The following is a 26,612-nucleotide window of genomic DNA, read 5'->3' on the forward strand; positions in this document are numbered from 1 at the left end:
TGACTTTTCTGGAAAATAAAACTTAGTGTTGGCAGAGACTGGAGCAAAGCTCAGGTGTTCTGACTCCCCTGTGCTGACTTTCTACAGAGCAGGAACACAAACTGAGGCAACATGCCCTCTGTCAGCTTCAACATAAAAACACCAGGTTTTAGTTTAGGCAACCGGGTTTTACTTCTGCTCTGCCCCCATTTAGCTCCATAAGACTTTAAGCAAGTCACTTCACCTCTCGGGGTGGGAGGCGGGGAGGGTTTCTTTCATCTATAAAATGGGAATAATTTGTAATCAACCCTGCCTATCTAACAAGTTGTTTTAAGAACTGAATGCAACAATGCATAGGAGAGTACTCTGTAAATCACAGCACTCTGTGTAAGGAATGACAAGTAACTTCTATTATTACATAGAAAATACATGCATTGTTTCAACTGGACACCCCTTCTCCACCCAAATGGACTTAATTATCTCTATCTATTACAATGCAAAGGGTAGAGGAAGATTAAAAAAAAGGGGGGGGGGTGATTTCAGGACTTTACTACATTACAAACAAGGTGTTCTTTTGAAATTCTCTCTGCAGTGTAGCCTCACACCCAGAATAGGCACCACTGGAGGCTGCACAACTGAATGCCAGATATGTGCCAACCCAGGAAAATCATGCAACCAACAATATGGAGGTATGGCCGGTGTCCCAGGAAGACATTCCCCTAAGGTTTTCCTCAGCCTGAGAACTGTGCACTGCAAGAAGTCCCTAAGAGCCACACTCCTCGCTTCTTTACAGACACCAGCACCATGAAAGAAAGTCAGGAAGTTGAAATGCAGCCTTCATAACCATATCTCATAGGCAGAAAATCCCCAGGGTGAGGGGTGAGGGAAGGAGATGGAGAGCCTAGAATCCAGTGACAGACACTGAACTCTACTCTGACGAACTAGATGGTTCACTGTGGGATGTCAAGAAAGAATAATGATGATGCAGATGTAACTCTGGGCTTCAGGGTGATTACCTGTTCCACTTTGATATCATAATCTCCAAGGACTTTTTTGCCCCGGAAGCACTTGGCCCTGGAAAAAGGGGGAAAAAAAAAAACCCACACAAATTAGTATCATAGAAGTGTTTGAGATCAGGAATTCACGATCATAAAGAAGAGGACCATAGTAGAGAGAACCCCAGAATGAGAGGGTTGGACCCTATAACTCAGCTACTGGATCATCATGAGACAGCCTCAAGCAAACAAACCACTTCCTCTCCTTTATGCTCAGCTTGCCTACACATAAAATAATCCAAAGCACTTTTTCACTCCTAGATTTTGCAATTTTTATGATAACATCCTTGGTCTTTGGGCTACAAAAGAAGTCTAGAAGTAGGGATTCCCCTAATGTTATTCCTCGTAAAGAGCAGGTCAGTCTTACACATATACTTTGCTTATCTTCCTCTATCCCACAAGTCACTCTGATTTTCTACTTGGGCTCTGCCCTTGGAGTTTTTAAAGAAACTGTTATCATTTTACCCCTTCATACCCATACTTCCAAAAAGGATTTGAGGCAATTAATAATTTAAAAGGCAAATATAACCAACAAAATAAGGATTAAAGGACAATCAATGAATGACAGAGTTAATTATACCAGAAAATAAATTTTAAAAGGGAAGAGGCTGAGGAATGCTGCTATAATTGAACACAAAACCTATCTTGTATTTCTGAATTTCAGTCAAGAAAATTAGTCAGGCTGAGTTATATAGTAATTATTATCTTCCTATCTTGTCATGGATCTAGAGGAACGTCATATTAATGCATCAGTGTCTTCAGAGCCCTCATAAGTGGACTGTGTTTATGTTTATATTTCTATCCATTCCTACTTTGCTCTTAACTCCCCATCCTCACCCCCATAAGATTTTCTTATCTGTCCATTTAGGCTACTTCTCCATATGGGAAAAGGGCCTTTCCACAGTATACCTGTTAGCTGGGTTGGTCCCACTTTCCCAGTGCTTGAAATTTCAAATTAGCATATTTCACTGGTGGGTTTCTAGAAGTCCCTCTCCAAAATAAAGGGATAAATTAACATTTATTGGACATCATGTTCCAGGAATTGTATGTACGTTGCTTTCAAGAAGATCTCTCTTAATCCTCATAACAACTTATGAGACAGAAAGGTATTCATTTCTGAGATGAGGAAACCAAGACTCAGAGGAGGAAAATGGCATATTCAAGGTCACATGGCAAGTTAGTGACAGAGCCAGTCAGTATTCACACCCACGTGTGGGTTCAGTGCCCTTGGGACTGTATAGTACTGTCTCCCTCTGCTGATTCATTCTCTCCATCTTCACTCCCACCATTACAAAAACTGACTCGTCATTTGTGCTACATTGCATGTTTTTTCCCTATTTTCCTTCTTCCGCTCAAAAGATGTTGTGAGCACTATTTCCACTACAAATACTTCCTACCCTGGTTCCTGTGAACTACCCAGGACGAGGCCAAGATATTTCCTTTCCTCTCTGGATTCTGGAACAGTCCGTTCCAGGAAGTTATCATTTGTCCTAAGTCCCTGGCCACCCTTAAATTGCTCCCCAGAGGTACTCAGCCATCCTGGAGCTGGATCACTGAAGCCTATCCCCCCAACCTTTGTTCCAATACCTTAGTGAGCTTCATCAGCTTGCTTACAGAACCCTTTTCAACATCCATAGGTCTGTAAGCCCCTCCAGCAAGGGGCCTGTACCCTATCCTGTCTCCTTGGCTACAGTTCCATCTTATTTATGAATTTAAATGATAGTCTATAGTGGCACTATCACTGCTCTGTAGATTTTTGACTCTGGAGATCTTTTCCATGACTATAAAAAGGAGAAATGGAGTAAATGACCCTAGAGGTTCCTTTCTTGTGTTGATGAGGTGTGTCTACCTTGTTATCAGCAATGCTTTTCTGATGCTTCCTTCTATCTTCCTGTCTCAAAATAGCTCTTGTTCTGTGAGGTAAGTCTCAGAGCCATTAACAATAACCTCTCATTCAGTATGATACCTTGCACTTTCAAAGCACATTCCTTGCCTTATTTGTCCCTTACAACTTGGTGAGGCAGCCAGGGCAGATAGTGCTGTCCATCTGACTGATGGAGAAATTGAAACCCAGAGCAGTTAAATAATATGCCCAAACCACAGAAAAGTTCATAGGAGTTAAGCCTAGAACTAAGAGTTTACATCTAGGTGCTTACGTGTCACCAAGTATTTTAATTCACTTGCACTTGCTTATTTTGTGAGTTTTAAACACTGATACTGGAGTATATTTATAGATTCTGGCTGGGTTTATCTGCCACTTCCTGCACCTGCCCAGTGACCAAGTCAGCTAACGATACTGTTTTCATGCCTTCTCCCCAGCCCCACCTCTCCAATGATCTTAATGCTTTTTCCTTAAGGTAATTTGTCCTGTTGAAAATCTTGGTCTGTGTTTCCTGGCTCTGGGTCACTGACCTCTCTTGGCTGAGCCAATCTTATAAAAAAGAAGCTGAGATAGCAAGTGGATGGGGCAGAGACGTTTTCTGGAGAATGAGCACATTCTCCCAGCTCTGGCCCTTGGAAATTTTGGTTCCAGATATTTTTATGAAGAATCTTGCTTGTAACTTACAAGCAAGTGACAGAAGTGACAGAAGTACCTGCTAATATTAAGAGAGCACTGTTAGGAGGCAGTGTGTTAGAATCCAGAGAAGCTGTGAATCACAATGCTCTGAAATCCTAGCCTTAACCTTTCCTGGCTCTGTGACCTTAGGCAAGTGGCTTAAATTAAACAACAACAAAAAAGGTATGTCATGTGGTGAAATCAACCAAAATCTACCTTCAAAAGCACATAAAAGAATAAGATAAAAAATAAGTTTCTCCTTTCCCATTCCTTTTTCATCACACATAATCCTCATTACCAGTTGCAAGGATATCCTTCCAGTGTGGGGAAAATGTGTGTATGTTATCTGCATACATATATGCTTCATACATACATATAGTATCATGCTACATAAACTCTTCTTTTTTGAATCTTGATTTTTATTGCACTTGATAAAACATCTTAGTGATATGCTTTCAGCACATACTGATGGACCTCTTTCTAATAGTTGCAAGAAATTCTATTTGAAAGTCATACAGTAATTTCACCAATATATATTGGTGAGTGTTTAGATTTCCAGTTTGGGGTTATTTTTGACATTATAAACAGTGCTATAATGGCTAACATTTAAGAATATATCCATAGAGGGGCACCTGGGTGGCTCAGCTGGTTAAGCATTTGCCTCTTGATTTTGGCTCAGGTCATGATCTCATGGGTTCCTGAGATTGAGCTCTGCCTCAGGCTCTGTGCTGACAGTGCAGAGCCTGCTTGGAATTCTTTCTCTCCCCTTCCCTTGCTCTGTCTCAAAATAAATAAATAAACATTAAAAAAAAAAGAGAGAATCTATCCATAGGATAAAGAACTTATTTTTCCTAGCTGTACTGAGGTAGAATTGACAAATAAAATTGTATACATTTAGTGTATATCATGATTTAATATATCCATACTTTGTGAATTGGGATTACCACATTACATGTCTATCACCTCACACAGTTACCATTTTGTGTGTGTGGTGAGGACACTTAAGATTTAATCTCTTAGAAAACTTCAAGTACACTATACAATTTTATTAACTATAGTCACCATGTTGTACATTAGAAGGATAAACAATTTATTGCAGAACTGCTGGTGCAAGGAACATACAGAGTTACAGTTTTTACTGACATTGTCACACTGTCCTCCCCACCCTCCCCTGATGCCCCAAGAAAAATACACCATTCTCCTCAGTGTTTGAAAGTTTGGGAAAGTTACTTCACCTCTCTTAGTTCCCTTCCTCCCTCCCTAACCTCATAGTCTCTTGCATAAACAGGGCACAGAGAAGGACTTTCTGACTGGCAATCTTGTCAAATCAACCCAAATTCACCTCCTTGTTCTCAACCCTAAACAGAACCCAAGATGTACATCCTTGAAGCACAGACTAAAAATATCTATGGTGCCTGTGTTGTCAATTTCCCCCTATTGTACATTTTCTTAACAAGCCTAGCAGCTGAGGATCTATGTGAGTTTAATGGCTTGCAGCTTCCTTGATGGGCCAGGCAATGAACCATCTTCCCTTATTGCTAAAATGAGTAGAGCCTTCTAGATTTAACTCTTCTTACTCAAGGCAATGAACACATTCACCAATCTCACCAATTCCTATTCAACTAGGGCTTATGAGGCTGAGGAACACAATTTCAAAACACTTCTCTGCTAAAGCCGCCTCAAAACTTGTTGGCCCAACCTATGCAAGCCCAACTTAAATTCTCCCTGTTTTATGCATGGAATAATGGAGAAAGGTCTCGAAATAGAATGGAGAAAGGTCTAGAAATAGAAGCCAGTTTTGTTGGGTTCAGGCCTAGTTCTACCACTTTTCAGGAGTCTGACTTGACAATAGTTGCCTCTCTGAGCCTTAGTTTCCTCATATATAAAACAGGGCTGATAATAATTGTAATACTCATAGCAAGCATACACTGTGTGCTAGCCACTATTCTAAGTATTTTATTTTATATATTTTACCTCATTTATTAATACCTTACTCACAGGTCATTGTGAAGACTTAATAAAGCCAGATGAGAATAATGGACATGAAAGTGTTTTGGAAACTCTGAAATGCTATGTAAATACAAACTACTATTAGCAAAATGCAACAAATATTTATGTACCAGGTATTACTGCTGTTTTATTATTACCACAGCCAACATGGCCTCTTCCTCTTCTGAACTTTCATCCCATTTATTGTCTGCTTATGATATTTAGCTCACAGCATCATCATCTGATACCACCTTTCAAACTCAGTTGTCTAATAATCTGGGATACCCCTCTCCCACCCTGAGCCTTAGAAAACTGGATTATGCTTGGTGCAAGGACCACCCACAAGTGAGCCCTGGATTTTCCAGAACATTTTGGCATTTTAATAATGATTATGTGCTGTTGTCTGCTTATATGCTCTGAGCTAAGGCCTGTACAAACATAATCATTGTGTCCATAAATTTCCAACTCCTTCACTGAGCTATGTACTTACCTAGGTTCATAATCAGGGCTTGCTTATTAACTGGAGTTAATGTTATGTTAATGTTAGGAGTGATGGTTTTGGCCAGACAAATGGAGAAAACCAGAAGGGGCCACCTTCAGGATTGACTGAACAGAGCCTGTCACTGCAGGCCCAAGTTCCTCCTTTCTTCCTGCATTGCGCATCTGAGAGCACGTGCGCGTCTATTCTTTCTTCCCCACATGAAAATCTGTTCTCAATCTCCAACCACACTGGAACTAAAGGGCCTAAAAACAGCCTTAAGTGTAAATCTTCCCTAGGTGCCTGAGGTTTATATAGGGATCAAAACCCCAATCTAGAATACGAAAACACTAACAAGCATTCTTAGAGCTCTGGAACCAGTCTAGCATTTAGTAAATACCTGGCACTGGTGTGGACACTTATCTTTAACAAGGTGCTTAGTTTCTGGCACTCACTGTCTCACTGGCCTTGTTCTTTCAGCCAAGCATCTCTAGGCATGAAGAAGTTAGAAAGTAAACTGGAAATATTAGAGGATTCCTATTTCCCACCCTACACTCAAAGGGTAAAATTAGGCCTGCTAGTCTTGCAGAGGGTTTATGAGGTCCTGCCGCCACCCACTGGCAAGATGTGTACTGCCACCAACCCCACTAGCCCAGGAATATCCCTCCAGGTGCTCATTTGCTGCCTTGACAAACCATGCCTGAAAATTCACTTTCTTCTAGAAAGTGTGTGTCCATATACCCCAAGCTACATATCTGGCTTTTTGCAATCTCTAGAAAGAAAGGCTACAATTTGTCAATAAATTCAACAACAATTTACTGAGTACCCAATAGTAGGTGCTAGAACTGTAAAAATGCATCAGCAGTTGCCAAGTAGAGAAAGCACAGTCTAGAAAAGGAGAATGATGTCCATTACCAATACAGGCAATTGCTAAGTTCCTTTTCAACTCTTAAGATTTATAACCAGTATTCACATCCCCACCTTTCAATCTTTCTTTAAAAAAATACTTGAAGTGCACAACTAAAACAACAGAAGTTTCATATAACTCAGAAACATGTAGTGAAAAGCAAGTTCCTCTACCTTTACGAAGCTTACAGATTAGTGGAGAACAGAAGCATAAATAAAAGGTATAAATATAAATTTAGGGTATAAGCTATAGCAGGAGTATAAACAAGGCATGTTAGGAACTCAAAGGAGGGAATTCTCTTTGCCTGGAGAAGTCTAGGAGGGCTCTAGAAAGGGAATCTTAAAGTCTTAAAGAATGAGTAGGAATTTGCCACATAAGAAGAAGGAAGCAGAATTGAATGGCTGAGTATAAAGGCACAGAAGCTACGTAAGCACAGAACACTGCGGTGGACCCCCTGACTGCAGGGAAGGACACTGTAAGCTGAGCAGTGAGAGCTGCAGGTACAGAGAAAGGGAAGCATCTAACCAGCAAAGGGTTCAGATGTCAGGCTGAAGAGTCGGGACTTAATGGCTAGTTTACAAAAGTTTTTAAAACTTTTCATTGTGAAAAAACTACCCTCATCAGTTATCAATATTTTGCCCATCATTTTCAACTATCACCCTCACTGTTGAGACTATTGTTTGAGTGTTTTAAAACAAATCCAAAATTTCATACCATTTCTTCTATAACACTTTAAATACTATCTCTGGCGGTGATGCATTTTTTATTGTAGCAAAATATACATAACAAAATTTGCCATTTAAACATTTTTAAGTCTAAAATTCAGTGGTGTTAAATACATTCACAACGTGCAGTCATCATCACTATTTCCAAAATTTTTCGCCATTCCAAATAGAAACTGGAGCCATGAAACAATAACTGCCCATATCCCATCCCCATCTCATCCCTGATAATCTACTTTCTGTCTATGAGTTTGGCTATCCTGGGTAATGACTTTTTAACACTTAATTTAGTATTAATAATTAATAATTTTTAACATCTTTACTGTTAAAATAAATTTTAACATCTTTAAAATTTTCCCAATTGTCTCCAAAAATACTGTCAAAGAGGGGTGCCTGGGTGGCCCAGTCGGTTAAGCATCCAACTTCAACTCAGGTCATGATCTTGTAGTTCGTGGGTTCAAGCCCTGAATTGTGCTCTGTGCTGACAGCTCAGAGCCAGGAGCCTACTTCAGATTCTGTGTCTCCCTCTCTCTGCCCCTCTCCTGCTTGTGCTCTGTTTCTTTCTCTCCCTCAAAAATAAATAAACATTAGAAAAATTTAAAAATACTGTCAAAGATGTTAAGCAGGGAGGTGACATGATCAGTTGTGCCTAAGATCTGAGAAACCACTTATCTGGAATGTGGGAGAGACTGGAGGGAACAAACCAGGGCTTGAGATCATCTGGGAAGCTGGTGCAGTAAGTAGATTTCAGGACTTGCTATCTTACCAGTACACAACCAAACCAATAGCTACTGCACAGCATTCATCTGGCAACTCAATTGATAACTTAATTGATTAGGCCTAGAAACCTAGCACCTGCCTGGAAAATGACAGTTATTTAAGAAGATATTTAAGAAGATATAAGCTAAGAGGATTTAATGAAATGATAGAAAGTGGTATATGATTCCTACTAAAGATGTTCTGGAACAGAGACATAAATCAGACCTAAAATAGTCAGGGTCTTAATATTGGTAAAGGGTTCTTAACTCAAATTTGGACTTGTTTTCTAATTCACAAACCATAAAACCCCATATGTGGAGAAATGTCTGTTACAGATAATTGGTTTAGGAATGAGAAGCAAACAACAGGAATGAGTGAACACTTTTCCGGATAAAAAGTTCTGTGGCTAGTCCTTGATGTTATTAATTCAGTGATTAAATTGTTCTATCAAATGCTCTGCAACAAGGCACTTCTTACATAGAAAGCAAGTTGCATGGTGTCTTAGTTAACATTCATATAAATGATCTGGAAGAGAGTACAAGGGGAAATTGCCAAGTTGCAGATGGCATTCAGCTCTTCCAGGGATTAAAATGCCAAGCTGATTAGGGATAAACTGAAAGAAGATGTGGACGTGGGCAGAAAAGTGGCAGAGGAGTTTTAATGTGACTAAGTGTAAGAAAACACATTCAGGGGAAATGATCTTATCACAGGATCATGAGTGTTCAACTACAATCCAGTAAAGGAACCTGAAATGACAGGGGAGGAAAAAAAAAGACATCAGTCCTGTACAATGTCACAGACAAAACACAAAAAGATCAAGAGTGAAAGATTTTAAAATGTTGGGTATCATCAGAAAGTTTACTGGAAACCCAATACAAAGAGTTTCTTACAGGGGCTCCTGGGTGGCTCAGTCAGTTGAGCATCGGACTTCGGCTCAGGCTATGATCTCACAGTCCATGAGTTTGAGCCCCATGTCAGGCTCTGTGCTGATAGCTCGGACCCTGGAGCCTGCTTCGGATCCCGCGTCTCTCTCTCTCTGCCCCTCCCCTGTTCATGCTCTGTCTGTTTCTGTCTCTCTCTCTTTCAAAAATGAATAAACATTTAAAAAAATTTTTTTAAGTAATAAAGAGTTTCTTACACTCTGACCTCATCTTGTACAAACTATAGGATGTCCATATTTTTGACTCAGCATATTAGGTCCACTTGTCTAAAAACAAATAACATAATGAAAGTAGAAATGGCTCAGGGAAAAAAGAACAAAATGTAAAGGCTCTGATGTTAGGAAAGACTTCAATAAAATCTTCAGTCTGTAAAGGTAAAGATCCAAAGAGGACAGAAGTAATATGAAGGAGGGAAAGAGAACACTGAATGACTACATACGTCATTCATCCCAGATAACCAATTAATCTCATGATACTTCATGCCTTACAGGAATGTCATCGCAATGTTACAGGTTTTATAGGAAAATGAGGCTCAGATAAATTAAGTGACTTGGTTAAAGGTAGTAGTTAGTAGGTGGCAGAGCTGGTAAAATTAAATTTCAGGACCTCTGATGATCAAATTTAGAGACTGTTTACTTTCTCAGATGGGGACTGTGCTCTATTCATTTTTGTATTCCCAATACCTGTCCTACTATTTGGCACATTTGCTCATTGTGAAAGAGTCCTGGGCTTGTAGGTCTCTGAAGATACCTACAGAGTCCATGTCTCTGGAATTTATATATTCGCTTAAGTTGTCTGTGGGACAACTTCAATAGCCTTAGATGGCAGATGAGACCCCTTAAGAAAAACAGCAAAAACTCAAAGCTCTGAAAATGACTAATTTCTAAGTAAACACCCCAGTTTGACTTCAGTTAGGAACACTAAATCACTTTTTCTGAGCAGATTTTCTGAAGATCTCTATTTTGGGGAATAATTAAATGATGCAGTATAACAAGATAAGATTATCGAATACAGAAGAAAAAAAAGAATCCTGTAATTCAGAACACATGATGGGAAGATTAGATGCATTTGTCTATAATTATAGTGGAGCTACAGAACAGAATGCTTTGGAGTCATGGGACAAATTCTCTTTCCATGACTGGCTTATAAAATTAAATCAGGCTGATTTGATTTTGGAGCAAAATGGGTCAGTTATGAAGTTTGCTTTAGAGAAACATCAAGCAAATATAATTTTCAAAAGATACAGATTTATTTTATGCTAGATAAACATGGTTCCTAGCCCTGGCAAAGCCCTAGGTTTAACTCCAGTGGAGGGTCACAAATCATACCCCCCATTACCATCAAAGCTGCACGTTTCCATCCATTTATAGCAGTCAAGATATAAAGGAACATTCTGTATAATCTGACCCCATCCTTCTTTTTCAAATTTATCTCCTACCATTTCCCTCCTGCAAGACAGCTGCAGAGTTGTTGTGTGAATTAGAAAAAAAGCACCCTTTACTCCAGGTGGACACATTCCTGTACCCAGGTACCCTGGACTGGCAAAAAGAAGGTGGGGCTGAGTTTCATCCCTCACTAGTCTCTGCACTCAAATGCACTTGTATGGTGAAAAACCTGCACCAGCATATGTAGGAGCCCTGTCCTACCACCATTCAGACACTGAATGGTACTACTACATCAATCTACCACGCAGACGCTGTTTCCCAGCTACCTCTCATCAAACTACTGCCTCTATGCTTTGGTCTGCTTAGAAATCACCACTTTCTCACAATAGCCAAGATGTGGAAACAACCTAAATGTCTAGTGATGGGCAAATGGATAAAGAAAGTGTGATGTATATGTATAATGGAATATTATTCAGCCTTTAAAAAGGTAGCTCTGTCATTTGCAATGACATGGATGAACCTGGAGGACATTATGCTAAGTAAAATAAGCCAGGTACAGATAAATACTGCATAATGCCACTTACATGTAGAATATAAAATAGCCAAACTTAGAAGCAGAGAGTAGAATGGTGGTTGTCAGGGGCTGGGGAGGCAGCAATTAGATGTTGGTCAAAGATTCCAAAGTTTCAGTTAGGCAAGATGAATGAGTTTTGAGGATCTAAAGTACATCAGGTAACAATTCTGTATTGTATTCTTGAAATTTTCTGGGAGTTCTCACCACAAAATTTACTGTGTTCGTAACACATACACACACCACAAAAGGTAATCTCAAAGGATTTTTATGCATCTATTGAGATCTTATTGTTTTTCTTATTATATTTGCTGCTGTGGTGAATTACATTGATTGATATTGAAATGTTATATGAATTTTGAGTCCCTGGGATGAACCCCATTGGGTCATCATGCATAATCCTTTGTTTTCTTTTTAAAAAATGTTCATTTATTTTTGAGAGAGAGAGAGCACAAGTACAAGTAGGGGAGGGGCAGAGAGAGAGGGAGCCAAAGATCTGAAGCCGGCTCTGCACTGACAGCAGAGATCCCGATGTGGGGCTCAAACTCTCAAACCTTAAGATCATGACCTGAGCTGAAGCTGGACGTTAACCATCCAGGTTAATTGAGCCATCCAGGCGCCCCAAAGCATGATCCTTTTTATATATCATGGGATCATCTAAAATGCTAAAGTGCTATCACTAAAATGTTATTTAGGAATTGTTGAATCTATGTTTATCGGGGATTTTGGTTTGTGAGTTTTCTTTTTTTGTGGTGTTTTTGTCTTGTTTGATGTCAGAGTAATAATGCTGGCTTCACAGAATGAGCTGGGAGTAAGAATGTTTGTGGAACTTGTATTCTCTACCATAAATGTTTAAGAGAATTCACCTGTGAAGCAATCATAGACTTTGTACTTTTCTTCCAGCTTTTGGATCCAGGAACAAGTCTTACTTTATTATACAATGTTCTTTTTGATACCTAATCAGATTCTATTAATAACATGTTACAAAGAATGACTGCATCTAAATTTGTAGGTGGAATGGGATATAAATCCTTTTCTCTTTGCTCTTATCCAAATTATTGTTAAGGCTATTGTAGCCTCAACAAAATTGGATGGAGAGTCTTATATTTTCTTTTCTGGTACAAATTTTATGAATTATCTTTGCACGTATCCTAAAACTTATTAAAGACCATTTGAAAATTAATGTTAAAAAAAAAGGAAGGAAATCACCTCTTCTCATTCTTCAAGGTCCAAAACAAGTTCCTCCTCCCTTATGAAACCTTTCCTGTCCTTCCCTCTGATAGTGGTTTTCCTTTCCTTTGAAAGCTTAGTCTGAAACCCATTCCCTTGTCACTTTAGAGAGACACAGTTTAGTATAACCCACTGATTTTTCATTTATGTGTGCCTCTTCCTACTGTATCAGAGCCTTCTGAGGGTGCAGACTCTTATATTTCCTTCCTACTGCCTCACACACACACCCTCACACTCACCACTGCCTTAAATAAAGCAAAACGGGGAGAGTTAATTTTATGTTGCAACTTGACAAGGCCACAGGGGTCCAGATATTTGCCTAATCATTATTCTGGTGAGGGTGTTTCTGGATGACATTAACATTTGAGTTAGAACTGAGTAAAGCAGATTGCCCTCCCCAATGTAAGTGCACCTAATCCAATCTATTGAAGGCCTGAAGAGAACAAAAAGATGGAGTAAGGAAGAATTCACTCTCTCTCTGACTGTCTTTGAGCTAGGTCTCAGTCTTCGCCTGCCTTTGGACTCAGACTGAAATTTACAACAACTTTCCCGGTGCTTAGGTCTTCAGACTTGGAACTATTCCATCGGCTCTCCTGGGTCTCCAGTTTGCCCACAGATCTTAGAACTTCTCAGTCTCCATAACTGTGTGAGCCAATTCTTTACAATAAATCTCCTTCTCTTTCCCTATCTATCTATCTATCTATCTATCTATCTATCTATCTATCTATCCATCTAATCTATCTATGTCTATGTCTATCTACCTACCTACCTACCTACCTATCTACCTCTCTCTACCTACAGATAAATATATAGAGAAATAATATATATTATCTATTATCTATGTATTATTTACTTATGTTGTCTATGTATAACATAGACAAAGATGTATAGATACAGATATCTATCTCCTCGGACTGCTATAGTAAAATACCATAGACTGGGTGCTTAAACAATACACATTTATTTCTCACAGTTCTAGAGGCTGGGAAGTCTAGATCAAGGTGCCAGTCTACTCAGTAAGATCCTCTTCCTGGCTTGGAAAGACCCATCTTCTTGCTGTGTTCTCACATGGTAGAGAGAGACAGAAAGAGCTCTCTGTTTTCTTTTTATAAAAACACTAATTCTATCATGGGGGCTCCACCCTCATGACCTCATCCAGACCTAACTACCTCCCAAAGGCCCCACCTCCAAATACCATCACATTGGGAGTTAGAACTTCAACACATGAATTTGGCAGTGGGTGGATTGGTGGGTGGAGGTGGGGGGGAACAGGACACACGAACATTCAGCCCCATAACAAAATCCTTAATAAAGACCTGTTGCTTGATTCCTGACAGAGGACACCCACCCGTCTGAGACTCGAGGAATGAGGAACCACAATACATAAAATAGTATCATACAAGAATACACAGTGCTATATGTTCATCCAATGCCAAAAGCAAATAGCCATTTACATCTTTTAGTTGAGGTATATACACCCTGAATCAAAATGAAGAAAGAGTACCTGGGTCACAAAGAAACAACTTATTCAAGCCAACTCAGAAATTTTGCATTTCAATCAATTGCTGAGTGGAACCAGATTAACTTGGGTTTAAGTCGCAGATCCTCAATTTACTACCTGAAATTTACTACCTTTATTTCTCTGTATCTTTATCTATAGGATAAAGATAATACCTATTTCTAAAATTTGTTAGATTTAAATTATTTTAATGTATTCCTCAAATGAGCTACACTTACCACCTCACCTCTCTTGGGCTTTGCACTTGCTGCAGGATATATCCTTCCCCTAGATCTTTGCATGTTCTGCTGCTTCTTACTATTTGAGTCTCAGTTTATACATTACCTTGTTATGTTTTTCCAGACTACCTGAGCTAAGGTAGTCCCCTCCCCTCCCAGTCATTCTATTATCTTCAAAGACATTATATTCATTTAAAAATTTTCTTTGACTATTATCTATCTCCCCAATCAAAATGTAAGTTCCACGATAACAGGGCCCTAGCTGTCATAGTAACTGCTATATCAATCCCATGTCAGCTCTATTATAATGTCTGGTACATATTAGGTGCCCAATAATATTTGCTGAACAAATATAAGTATGTACAGTATCTAGCACAGCACTCAGCCACACATTTTAGGTACCTCTCTTCCCCTTTCTACATAAAAATCCCTGGATTAAACAATGTGCTTGTGTGAGTCCTTTGAAATGCAGAGCATTTCAACCAAATGGATTCTTTGTTTGAATGTTGATCAGGTATTTACAATTAAAGACAGAAATATGGTCATTTACTCTAATATTTGATGAGACCATCCTCTGTCTTATTGTTCTATTCTAGGTACATGTCAGCATACTAGTTATTAAACTGTTATAAGACTTTACTGACATGTGAGACTTTAATAACATACTTCCTCAGCCTTCTGAGAGGGAAATTTTCGCTTAGAGGCTTTTTATTTATGAAGAAACAGAGTCCCAGAAAGGGGTAATACTTGACTAATTCAAGGTCTAACACTTAGTTAGAGGTAGACCATATTCCCTTTCCATTCCACCATGTTGCCCCTCTAGAGCAAGAAAGGCAACTCTCCCCAAATCAAGGAACACTGTAATTGAACAGAGATCTGTAAGTGACATTATAGGATGTGGAAACGGAGGGCTTGAATTGCATTCAAGGTGCTTGTGAGATCAAGTATGATAAAGAATATAAACAGCTCTGCATTACAAAAGCATTAGATAAGTTTTATTTATTTTTATCACTTTACTGATACTTTGATTCTGTTTGTGATAATTGCATCACAGTTCACATAGCAAATTGTTGGAAGGAAATAAGAGTGCTCTCTTCATTCTGGTCCAAGAGAAAATGGTCGTTACCAGCCTACTCACCACCATGGCTCAGTAGAAACATCCTTGTACCTCAAGGCAACAATACTTTGGATTTCCAAATCCAAACCCAGGTGGCACATTCCATTCTACAATTTTCCAACTGGCACCAATTCAGGGGGAGATATTACTCACAGAATAGGCACTAACAACTGAATTTTGGCAGGGTGGGAGAATAACTGGCACTGTCCTGGAAGAGACATGCCACATGTTCCCAGATGCACCCAAGTTTAGCAAAATGGAACCACACATATTCTGAATGGAAAAAATGGACCTTAGATGGTATACTCTCATTTTTTTAGGTTTTTTATTTATTTGAGAGACAGAGAGAGAGAGCGCATGTGTGCGTGTGTGAGTGGGGGTAGGGGCAGAGAAAGAAGGGGAGAGAGAGAGAATCTCAAGCAGGCTCCACACTGTCAGCATGGAGCCCCACGTGAGGCTTGAACTCATGAACCATGAGATCATGACCTGAGGCAAAATCCAGTTGGATGCTTAACTGACTGGGCCACCAGGAGCCCTGGTTTTCTCTTATTTTCACAGGCAAAGAAAGAGAGTAAAAGAGGAAAAATGGTCATCCAAGGTCATGCAGTGGGAATCCTGTGGAAAGCAGCTTTGCTCACTACTATACCACCAGTGCTCAAAAGAACCCTGTGGGAAAGCTCATCTTTTCTCAATCCAATGCTCTTCTCATTACACCAAGTTTAGTATGCAATGAATCTGGAAAGAAGTTCATGCCTTAGTATAGAAGTGCAAAGATATATGGTGGTGTTCTGGCTCTCTTCTCCTCAGTGAATTTGTCCATCATTTCAGCCATCTCTCATGATTCATTGAAATGCTCTTCACATATAACAAGCCCAAAAGACTAGTTTTAAAAATCAACCCAAACTGATTGAAAACCCAGTTCATTTTTTAGTGTTAGATATATTCCTTTGAAAAGGAGTTTGTTACTCAGTGCTATTATAATGAAATATGTTCCATAAACCTTTAAAAACATTTTCATCATTCATTCAACAAAGATTTTTTTAGATTAGGTACCTACTATTTGTCCAACAATATGCAAAGCACTGGGTAGGGGGTAGGTTAAGGAAAGACTATAGACCTCACACAGTTCTAGCACAAAGAATAAATTAGTGTTAACAGCAGTAGAGCAGATTATTTATCAGAGAGTCCAAGTACCAGAATTATATTAACTACAGTAAAATTAATAATAGCTAATATTTATTAACTACAGTAAGCACTAGTTACTATGCTGAATTTACACATCTTATTCAATTAATCCTTATGTCATATAAGGTAGACAAGATCATCTCCTAATCCAACAGATAACTAAGACACAGAGAGATTAATTAATTTGTTCAAGTCATGTAACTATTTGAGTGATGGATTCAGGGTTTGTGGTCATGATTCCAGAGCAGATCTTATTAACCACTTCACACTATTTCTGAAATGTGAAATTATTCAAAAATAATTTTTAAAGAGTATTCATTTTTGAAAATCTCACAATTTACTAACATTTTTCTAAGATATTCACTTTTATGCATGCTTTAAAATTTTTTACTTTTGATTAAATAAAATTTTGTAATAATAACAATTGAGTGTAATAATTTATATTCTTATTTACAAATGGTTTCCTAGAGGGGTGTCTGGCTGGCTCGGTTGGTTCAGCATTTGACTTTGGCTCAGGTCATGATCTCATGATTCGTGGATTTGAGCCCCACGTCAGGCTCTGGGCTGACAGTTCAGAGCCTGGAGCCTGCTTCAGATTCTGTGTCTCCCTCTCTCTGTTCCTCCTATGCTAATGTTCTGTCTCTTTCTCTCTCTCTCTCTCTCTCTCTCAAAATAAATAAACATAATAAAAAATCTTTTTTAAAAATGATTTCCTAGCAAGTATGATTTTTGTGTTTTTTTAAAATGTTTATTTACTTATTTTGATAAACAGGGAGAGGGAGTGTGATAGAGGCAGAGAGAGAGGGGGAAAGAGAATCCCAAGTAGGCTATGCACTGTCAGTGCAGAGCCTGATGTGGAGCTCAATCTCATAAATGGTGAGATCATGACCCAAAATCAAGGGTTAGACACTTAACTGACTGAGCCACCCAGTGCCCCTCAAGTATGATTTCTGTAATAAAAGTATAGCTTTAAAAATAGATACTTATACAAGACAGTAAAGACAACCAACACCTTTAGATACAATTTGGTAATTTTTCTGTAATAATCAACCATTATAACCATTAATTCTCTTCATTTTTCCCAGAGCAGATTTTAAGAGAAGTATCTTTTGTTCATCAGGCTTCTACATAATTTTCCAGCTCTTAAAGATTTCAGTTTCTTTTTAGTTAAGACAGATAAACTTTAAAAATTCCTTTATTTCTTTTATCACACTTTACATGATAAAACATCTGTGCTCTGTGGGGATTTGTTGTTTGATGGACATAGAGATTCAATTTTATAAGATGAAAGGAGATTGGTTGTACAACACTGTGAATATACTTAACGCTACTGAACTAAATGTACACTTAAAAATGGTTAAGATAGTAAATTTTATGTTATGTGTATTTTATCACAATTAAAAATAAAAATTCCTTGTGCTCTTTTAAAGTCAAGATACTTAACCTTCACAGATACTGTCAATTTAGAACAGATAAGGTCTCAAACATTCTACATGGTTTTCTGTTTGTGCTACAGTACAGAAAAAGGAGTGATAAATTCTGATCACAGGGTGAAAGGAAGAAATTTTGCATAGTTTAGAAATTCACCTGAATTACATTTTCTTTATATGTAAATGTGGAGATTTAATCACATGGTTTCTAAAGGCATTTTCAGGTTCTTACAGTATAGGAGTTAAGTAGTAGGATTTTCAATGTGTGATGCAGAAAGGCCATTTCAGGCAGAGACGTGGCTTAAACAAAAGTATTGCAGCATGAAAGTTCAATTCACAAAACCCTGCTAAGTGGTGGTACAGTTACAGTATAATATAGAATACACATATTTCAGAGAGGAAGTGATAGGGCAGTAGGAATAGGCTGAAAGGTAGGATGGAGCCAGTTCCTCGCTTCCTGGTTTGCCAATGACCAAGAGAGGGGCCTCTGAAGACCTGTGAATCCAATAATTTGGAATTTGGGGAATAAAGAAACAGTCACCTTCACAGTACTCTCTTGAAGGGAGATTTCTACGTAAGTGTTGTTTATTTCCCAGGTTCCAGATTCTGTACGTTGGGGATTTTCCTAAGATAGAGCTGAAATCCTGAGGCCAAGAGTAGTCTTCCTCTGTGTCAAAATTTCTGCTATGTGACTATGTTCACTCGAACGGCTTAAAGACTTAATAATCTGGGGCACCTGGATGGCTCAGTCTCGGTTAAGCACCCAACTTTTGATTTCAGCTCAGGCCATGATCTCACAGTTGTGAGATCAAGCCCTACACTGGGCGTGGAGCCTGCTTAAGATTCTCTCTCCCTCTGCTCCTCCCCTGCTTATCCATGCTCTCTCTCTCTCTCTCTCAAAAAAAAAAAAAAAAAAAAAAAGATTAAAGACTTAATTATCATTCATATGTAGGAAGCTTAAAACTAGGTCATCAAATCCAACTTTTACACCAATGTAAAATCTGGTCTACAATGTTCATAACAAGGGATCATCAAAAAATTACTATTTTTCGGTAAAATTAATGTTATATTTTCAGTAATAAAAATTACTATTACTTTTTGTTTTCATTTTCAGACAGTTGATTTTTACACTGAGCCAAAATCTGCCATCTTTAAGTTTGCTATTTGGTTTTGGCTTTGCCCACATAAAACCAGTCTGTTCCTTTCTTGTACGTGTCTGCCTTTCAGGACAGTGAACGGGCCTCCTTAAGACTTCACTTCTTCAAGCTACACCACCGCTATTCTCTCAAATAGCCTCAGCCTAAAGCCTCCTCCAATTTATGTTATCAGGGCATGATGAATAGAACTTAACGAAATTCTTCTGGATTGGTCAGATCAAACCTGAGTTAAGAAGTAAATATTGGAAGTTGGACAAATCTGAGATTTTATTCAGTGTTGTTCTCTCTTGGCAAACTACCACTTAGAGAAAACACGATTTTGGAAGTGATGTCTGTTTAAATTTCTGCCACCACTTTATATCAGACCTTACTGTGAAAAAAATAAACTTAACTAATTATAATCCTCAAACACCTATACACATTTCTCCAAATATAAGTTCATTAATTGTCTAAATAAAGATTTCAAGAATACAGAAATATGTGTTTATTTATTTGTTTATTTATTTGAGAGATCACATGCATGTGCACATACAAGTGGGGGAGGGGCAGAGGGAGAGAGAGAGAATCTTTTTTTTTTTTAATATGAAATTTAGTGTCAAATTGGTTTCCATACAACACCCAGTGCTCATCCCAACAGGTGCCCTCCTCAATACCCCTCACCCACCCTCCCCTCTCTCCCACCCCCCCATCAACCCTCACTTTGTTCTCTGTTTTTAAGAGTCTCTTATGCTTTGGCTCCCTCCCTCTCTTTTTTTTTTTTCCTTCCCTTCCCCCATGGTCTTGTTAAGTTTCTCAGGATCTCCATAAGAGTGAAAACATATGGTATCTGTCTTTGTATGACTTATTTCACTTAGCATAACACTCTCCAGTTCCATCCACATTGCTACAAAAGGCCATATTTCATTCTTTCTCATTGCCACATAGTATTCCATTGTGTATATAAACCACAATTTCTTTATCCATTCATCAGTTAATGGACATTTAGGCTCTTTCCATAATTTGGCTATTGTTGAAAGTGCTGCTATAAACATAGGGGTACAAGTGCCCCTATGCATCAGCACTCCTGTATCCCTTGGGTCAATTCCTAGCAGTGCTATTGCTGGGTCATACGGTAGATCTATTTTTAATTTTTTGAGGAACCCCCACACTGTCTTCCAGAGCGGCTGCACCAGTTTGCATTCCTACCAACAGTGCAAGAGGGTTCCCGTTTGACACAGAAAATCTTAAGCATGCTCCATGCCCAGTGCAGAGATCGACATATGGCTCGATCTCATGATTTAATGACTGTGAGATTATGACCTGAGCCAAAATCAAGAGTGTGATGCTTAACCAACTGAGCCACCCAGGTGCCCTAGTATATAGAAATATTTAAAGAATGACATAACAAATACCTGTTTATCCCCCAATACTAAGCTTTGTCAAATCTTAATATTTTTCTACATTTTCTTCAGATGAAAAAAAAAAAAAGAAATAGAAGTTTCACTGTTGAAACTTCTTGCACATTCCTCTTCAATTTCATTCCCCTACCTCTTCTTCCCAGGGATAACCATTCTGAATTAATGTTTATTATTTCCATATACATATTTATACAATTTTACTACTGTGTGTATTGATAAACTATATGTAGTACTCTTTTGCTTGTTTTGGGGCTTATATAAGTGGTGTTATTCTGTATTTATCTGCCTGTAAGCTGCCTTTTTCCTCTCAATGTTGTAATTTTTATGTGTATTTGTGGCAATGCATAAAACACTGATTCATTTATTTTCATTGTTTGAATATATCTAATTTAACTTTCCTCCCACTGATGCACACTTAAGTTATTCTGAATGTTTGCTATTACAAAGTATGCAGAGTTAATCTTTCTTGTATGGGGTCCCTGGTGCAAATCTTTCCCCTTTAATAGTCTGGCAATTATACATTTTATTTGTATTCATTTGTGTGGTTACCCTTAATTCTTCTTTTAACATGCATACTTTACTTTTCAGGTATAAAATTAATCAGTAGCTCTATTGTCCTCCCAAATTGTAGTGTGCTTTAAGACTGATCACTCCACTTTTCTCTTTATTCCCCTGCCATGTCACTTACTACTATTGCCCAATATTTTAATATCCCTTTTTTTAATACTCCCTAAATTAGTCATCGCTTTTGTTGTTATTCCATACAGTCAAGCTTTTTCTGTTGTTTCGTTTTGTTTTGTTTTAGATTTACTCACATGTTTACCAACTTCTCTGCTCCCTATTGCTATTTTCATGTTACTACTTCCTTTTGGATTCAATTTTCTGCTTCCTGAAGAATATCCATTTTCAGTAGTCTTTTCAGAAATGATCTCTGACATGTAAACTTGATGTCTTTATCTGTCTAAAATTATTTCCACTTGACCCTTATTCTTTTTTTTAATGTTTATTTATTTTTGAGAGAGAGAGAGACGGAGAGGGAGAGAGAGAATGAACAAGAAGGAGTAGAGAGAGAGAGAGACACAGAATCTGAAGCAGGCTCCAGGCTCTGAGCTGTCAGCACAGAGCCCAACATGGGGCTCTAACTCACAGACTGAGAGATCATGATGTGAGCCAAAGTCACACACTTAACCAACTGAGCCACCCAGCTTCCCCTACCCTTATTCTTGAATGAAGTTTTAACTAGGTGGAAAATTCTAGACTGAGTGGGTTTTGTGTCTCTCAGCTTTTGAGATCATTCCTTTGTTTATTTTGTCACTGTTTTCAATTTATGATTTCTAATAGGTTATCTCTTGTCTTTAGCTACTCTTAAGATTTAATTTTTGTCTTTGTAGTTGCACAGTTTCACTAAAATATGTCTAGAAGTGACATTATTTTAATTTATCCTTTGGAATTCAAAGACCTAATTGAGGTTTTTCATCAATTTTGGAAAAATATCAACCATTACTTCTGCATATCGCCCCTTTCCATTTTCTCCATTCTTGCCTTCTAGAACTATTAAACATATATTGGATCTTCTCATTCTATCCTCCTTGTCTCTTTGTTTTCATATTTTTTTCTTCTCTTTGACTCTTTAAGGGGTATCGTGGGTAATTTCTGCCTTAATTTCCAATTCACCAATTTTTTCTTCAGCAGCATCTAATCTCCTATTTAAATAGTACATATTTTTAATTTAGATTACTACATTTTTTGATTTCTGAAAATTCTATTTGTCATATATGCCTTATATTTTAAATTCTTTTTTATCCTTAATAATTTTAAGTATATTAATTTTATAGATCTTTTTATCATCTTGTAGTTTTAGATCTTTTTCATCTTAAGAAAAGTTCATGTTTTCTTTTGCTAAGCACCTTGGGGTATTGTTGGTTGGGCATATTTTTTGTTAATTAATCAACTTGTAGGACATCAGACTACACAGGTAGTATAAATCCAAACTCCACACCCAATTTAAGATAGACCTATGATTTTGAATTCTCAGAAAGAAACTTTTTTTTTATCCAGAGTATAGGCTGAGAATGACAACTTTGTTGTGTCCACATATTGCTGAGGTTTTTTTTCTTTTTTCTTTTAAGTTTATTTATTTTGAGAGAGAGAGAGAGAGGCAGCTGGAGAGGGGCATAGAGAGAACCACAAGCAGGCTCGGTGCTGTCAGCACTGACCCTGACATGGGGCTCAAACTCGCGAACCATGAGATCATGACTTGAGCCAAAACCAAAAGTCAGACGCTTAACCAACTGAGCCACCCAGGCACCCCAATGAGATTTTGTTTTCTATCCACCATTTTACTGAAGGTGTAAGACTCACTTGCAGGTCTCAGCTTTAATGCCTGTCTCATAAAGATTCATCTCCTGTTCTTGTATACATATTAAAATCCAAGTTCCAAGATTACCAAGACAGATATTCCAAGAGGCCTGATGCATCATCGTATAGACTTACTACACATTCTGTCTCCTTTTTGGCCTCCAAAGAGTCCCTTACTTTCTCGCAAACTTAGTTATGTATTTTAAAGAATTTATTATTTTTCATTCAGAACTGTTAGGAGTTTAGTGGGTAGAGGATTTTCAGGTTATTGAGCTCAAATTATTGCTGGACACAGAAGTAAGATTGTTCTCTTTTTCTGAGCGTCAGATAGGAAGCTCAAAAGCATGCTTCAATTCAGCAAACATTTATTGGTCACTTATTGTGATTATTAAGTTTTATGTTCCACCTTGGCTAGGTGCCCCATTATTTGGTTGAATGCTAGTCTAGGTATTGTTGTGAAGGTATTTTGTAGATACAATTAATATTCACAATTGGTTGACTTTAGGTAAAAGAGATTATCCTTGATAATTGTGTGTGGGCCTCATCCAATCAGTTAAAGGTCTTAAAAGCAAAAACTGAGGTTTCTCAGAGAAGGAATTCTGTCCCAAGACTAACGTAGAAATCCTGCCTGATGGCCTAATGGCCTCTCTTAACAGATTTCAGACTTAAGTCTGCAGTATCGATTCTTGCCTGAGTTCCTTAAAATTCCTTAAATTACATTTGAGCCAATTCCTTAGAATAAATCTATGTATCTACATATCTCCTATTGCTTCTGTTTCTCTGGAAAACCCCAGCTGTTACACCTATTATGAATAAGGCCCTATGAGGGACAAAAAGGTAAGACTCAAACCCTGTCCCTGCTGTTACAGAACTTGTAGTCTTGTGGTAGACAGGCTTTTTTCAATGTAGATATTATACTAGTATAAAAGTATTAAAATAGTATAAAATTATTTATTCACCTATCCCATGAATATTTGTTAGGCATCTACTATTAGTGAGATATTGCTAGATGCTAGCAATAGAAAATATAAGGCACATGGGGCGCCTGGGTGGCGCAGTCGATTAAGCGTCCGACTTCAGCCAGGTCACGATCTCGCGGTCCGTGAGTTCGAGCCCTGCGTCGGGCTCTGGGCTGATGGCTCAGAGCCTGGAGCCTGTTTCCAATTCTGTGTCTCCCTCTCTCTCTGCCCCTCCCCCGTTCATGCTCTGTCTCTCTCTGTCCCAAAAATAAATAAACATTGAAAAAAAAAAAAGAAAAGAAAATATAAGGCACAGATATCTCTCTTGCAACATTGTCCAGTGTGGGAGTTAGATACAAATAGATAAAATACAGTGTATAGAGACAGAGGTAGGTATATTCTATTATGGGAATAGCCTAACTCAGATGAAAGGGTCAGGGAAGCCATCCTGAAAAAAGTGATGCCTGTGCCCATCTGAAATTTAAATAGGAGTTAGCCAGGCAAAAGTGAAGTAAAAATTAGGACATGGAATTATAGGCAAATGCACAGCATAAGCAAAGACATGGAAGTGAGAAATAACATGTATGTACAAAGTTGTTGTGCATAAAGTATGAGGCAGGGAATAATGGGAGATGAGGCTATAAAAAGAAAACTACAACAGAGGGAGGTTGTATAAGGTTGGACACTGAGAAAGGCTTCTTAAAGAAGGTGGCATTTAAGCTTGATCTGGAGGGATGAATAATATTTTAACAGGTGAAGATGAGGTGGAAGGGATGAAAACACAGTGGTCTGGGAGAAAACATAGGATGCATGAAGGGGACACTGGAAAATAAGAATACAGAGGTAGATTATGGCCAGACCCAGAGAGCTTTGAATGATTGATGACTCCCAAAGTAGAGGTTTAGATGTATTCCCTCAGGTAGTGGCTAGAGGCCTTTGAAAAACAGAAGCTAGTGAGGAAATTGCGGTTACAAACACCTACCACCTCCAAGGGTTTGGAAGGCCCTGAAAGACACACCTGGCCATGGCATTCGGCTGCCTCTGAAAGACACAGCCAGACTAGCCAAGGGACAGGAAACATCTGTTCCACCATGACCTGCCTGAATCCGCTCTCTCCCTATCCTTCTTGGCACTACAAAAACTGGGAACAGAACAAAGGCTAAGGCAAGCCCCAGCCTGGGTTCTAGAGAAAAACAATAACAAGAGGGGCCAACCTGACTTAGTAGAAGGGAAGAAGAGGTGGACCCTGTCAGATCTCATCAAGCAGAGTAAAATAAAAGACTCATTGTTACTGTTTTCTCCCCTTGGGAAATGAGACTCCAAACATTCAATTGTGGTTAAAAGCACACTGACCTGGAAAAGAAACCTGGGTTCTAGTCCAGATCCTGTCACTAGCTTTCTGTGCAGATTAAGCAAGTTGTTTCGCTTCTCTAGGTCTCTGTTTACCCATTTGTACTGTGGAATAGAACTAGATTAGTGGTTCTCAAACCATGTCCTGTTTAGTCCCCGACTAGCTCTAGGAACCTCTAACCCTATTTCATTGAAGCAGCTCTATTTTCACCAGTTTTATATATAGGGTTGTGCCTAAAGCTTTGCTTAAAAAAAATTCAACTACTTTAAGGTAGGAAGACCTCTGGACGTGAACCTGTAACATTGTTTCTAACTTCAGGGTTCTATGACTGTGTGGTTTCACATTAAGTTGCTGTTAGGGAGTACCCACCTTCAGGACAACTGGGGCTGAGACTGTGTAAGATACTCACAGTGACAGGAAAGTCTGGACAGAGCACAAAGGCAGGTATGAAGATTAGAAAGTATGAAGGCAAGAAGGACAGGCAAATGAACCTGGGAGAAACGTCAAGAATCAAGCAGGCAATTAAAGAGCCAAGTGTAATAGACTCCATAGGCTTTCCCAACACAGGTAAAATCATATAACCTAAAAAGAAACTAAAGAAAAGGTTTCTGGAAAGAACTGTGGAATACGGTCTAAAATTCTGGCTATGTGTTTTCCTGCAAATAATTAAAACCACAAATAACAAGGGTGGCCTTTATGTGCCACAGCATAGCTCTGTAATAAAAAGTATCGCTACAGAGAAAAATCGCTGTACAAGAGGAAAAAGGAGCTGGAGAGGTATCCAGGAAAAGCTTGTTTATTTGTTCAATTATTAAAAACTTACCAAATTTCTGCTAAGGGCCAGAAACTGTACTACGGGGCTGAGATCAGAGAAATGAACAAAGTACTATCTTTGTCCTTAAGGAGTACAAAATTTAGTAACAGAGATAGACACAGAAGCAAAATGAGATGGAAAACTCGTTCAAAAGAGCTGAATATTTGCAGAGAAGGAAAGGCATAGTATAAGGAACAAAGCTGATTTAAAATAGTAGCTAGAAGAGAACTTTCTTATCTGACCAAAGAAGGATATCTGGCACTTAAACAGAAAAGAAGCCTAGGTTCTCTAAGGATCAAAGAAAGGGAAAATAAACAGATCTATTAAAAGAAAATAGTGAAGATAGGAATGAAGGTTAGAATGAAGGTAAGAATAGGAATGAAGGTGCCACTGAAAGGTGGGAGAAAAGAAGATTGTGGAAAGCTACATTGTCCAATAGAGGAGCCACGAGCCCCATATGACTACTGAGCACCTGAAATGTGGCTAATACAAGCTGAGATGTGCTGGGAGGAAAAGTACTCATCAGCTTCAAAG

At 38.5% G+C, this 26,612-nt stretch overlaps 1 protein-coding gene across 1 annotated transcript in view; it reads right to left on the reverse strand.

The window, feature by feature from the left end:
• The window catches only part of SYN2 (synapsin II), a 202,732-nt gene that overhangs the window by 50,815 nt on the left and 125,305 nt on the right, over window positions 1-26,612 (reverse strand). Inside the window, exon 2 of the mRNA XM_086697399.1 lies at window positions 996-1,053. Within this exon, the coding sequence (XP_086553525.1) occupies window positions 996-1,053 (58 nt within the window). The remainder of the gene's footprint in view (window positions 1-995; window positions 1,054-26,612) is intronic.

This window comes from Puma concolor, chromosome A2 (assembly GCF_028749965.1).
Source record: "Puma concolor isolate L17-30 chromosome A2, mPumCon1.1.hap2, whole genome shotgun sequence".
Classification (NCBI taxonomy): Eukaryota; Metazoa; Chordata; class Mammalia; order Carnivora; family Felidae; genus Puma; species Puma concolor.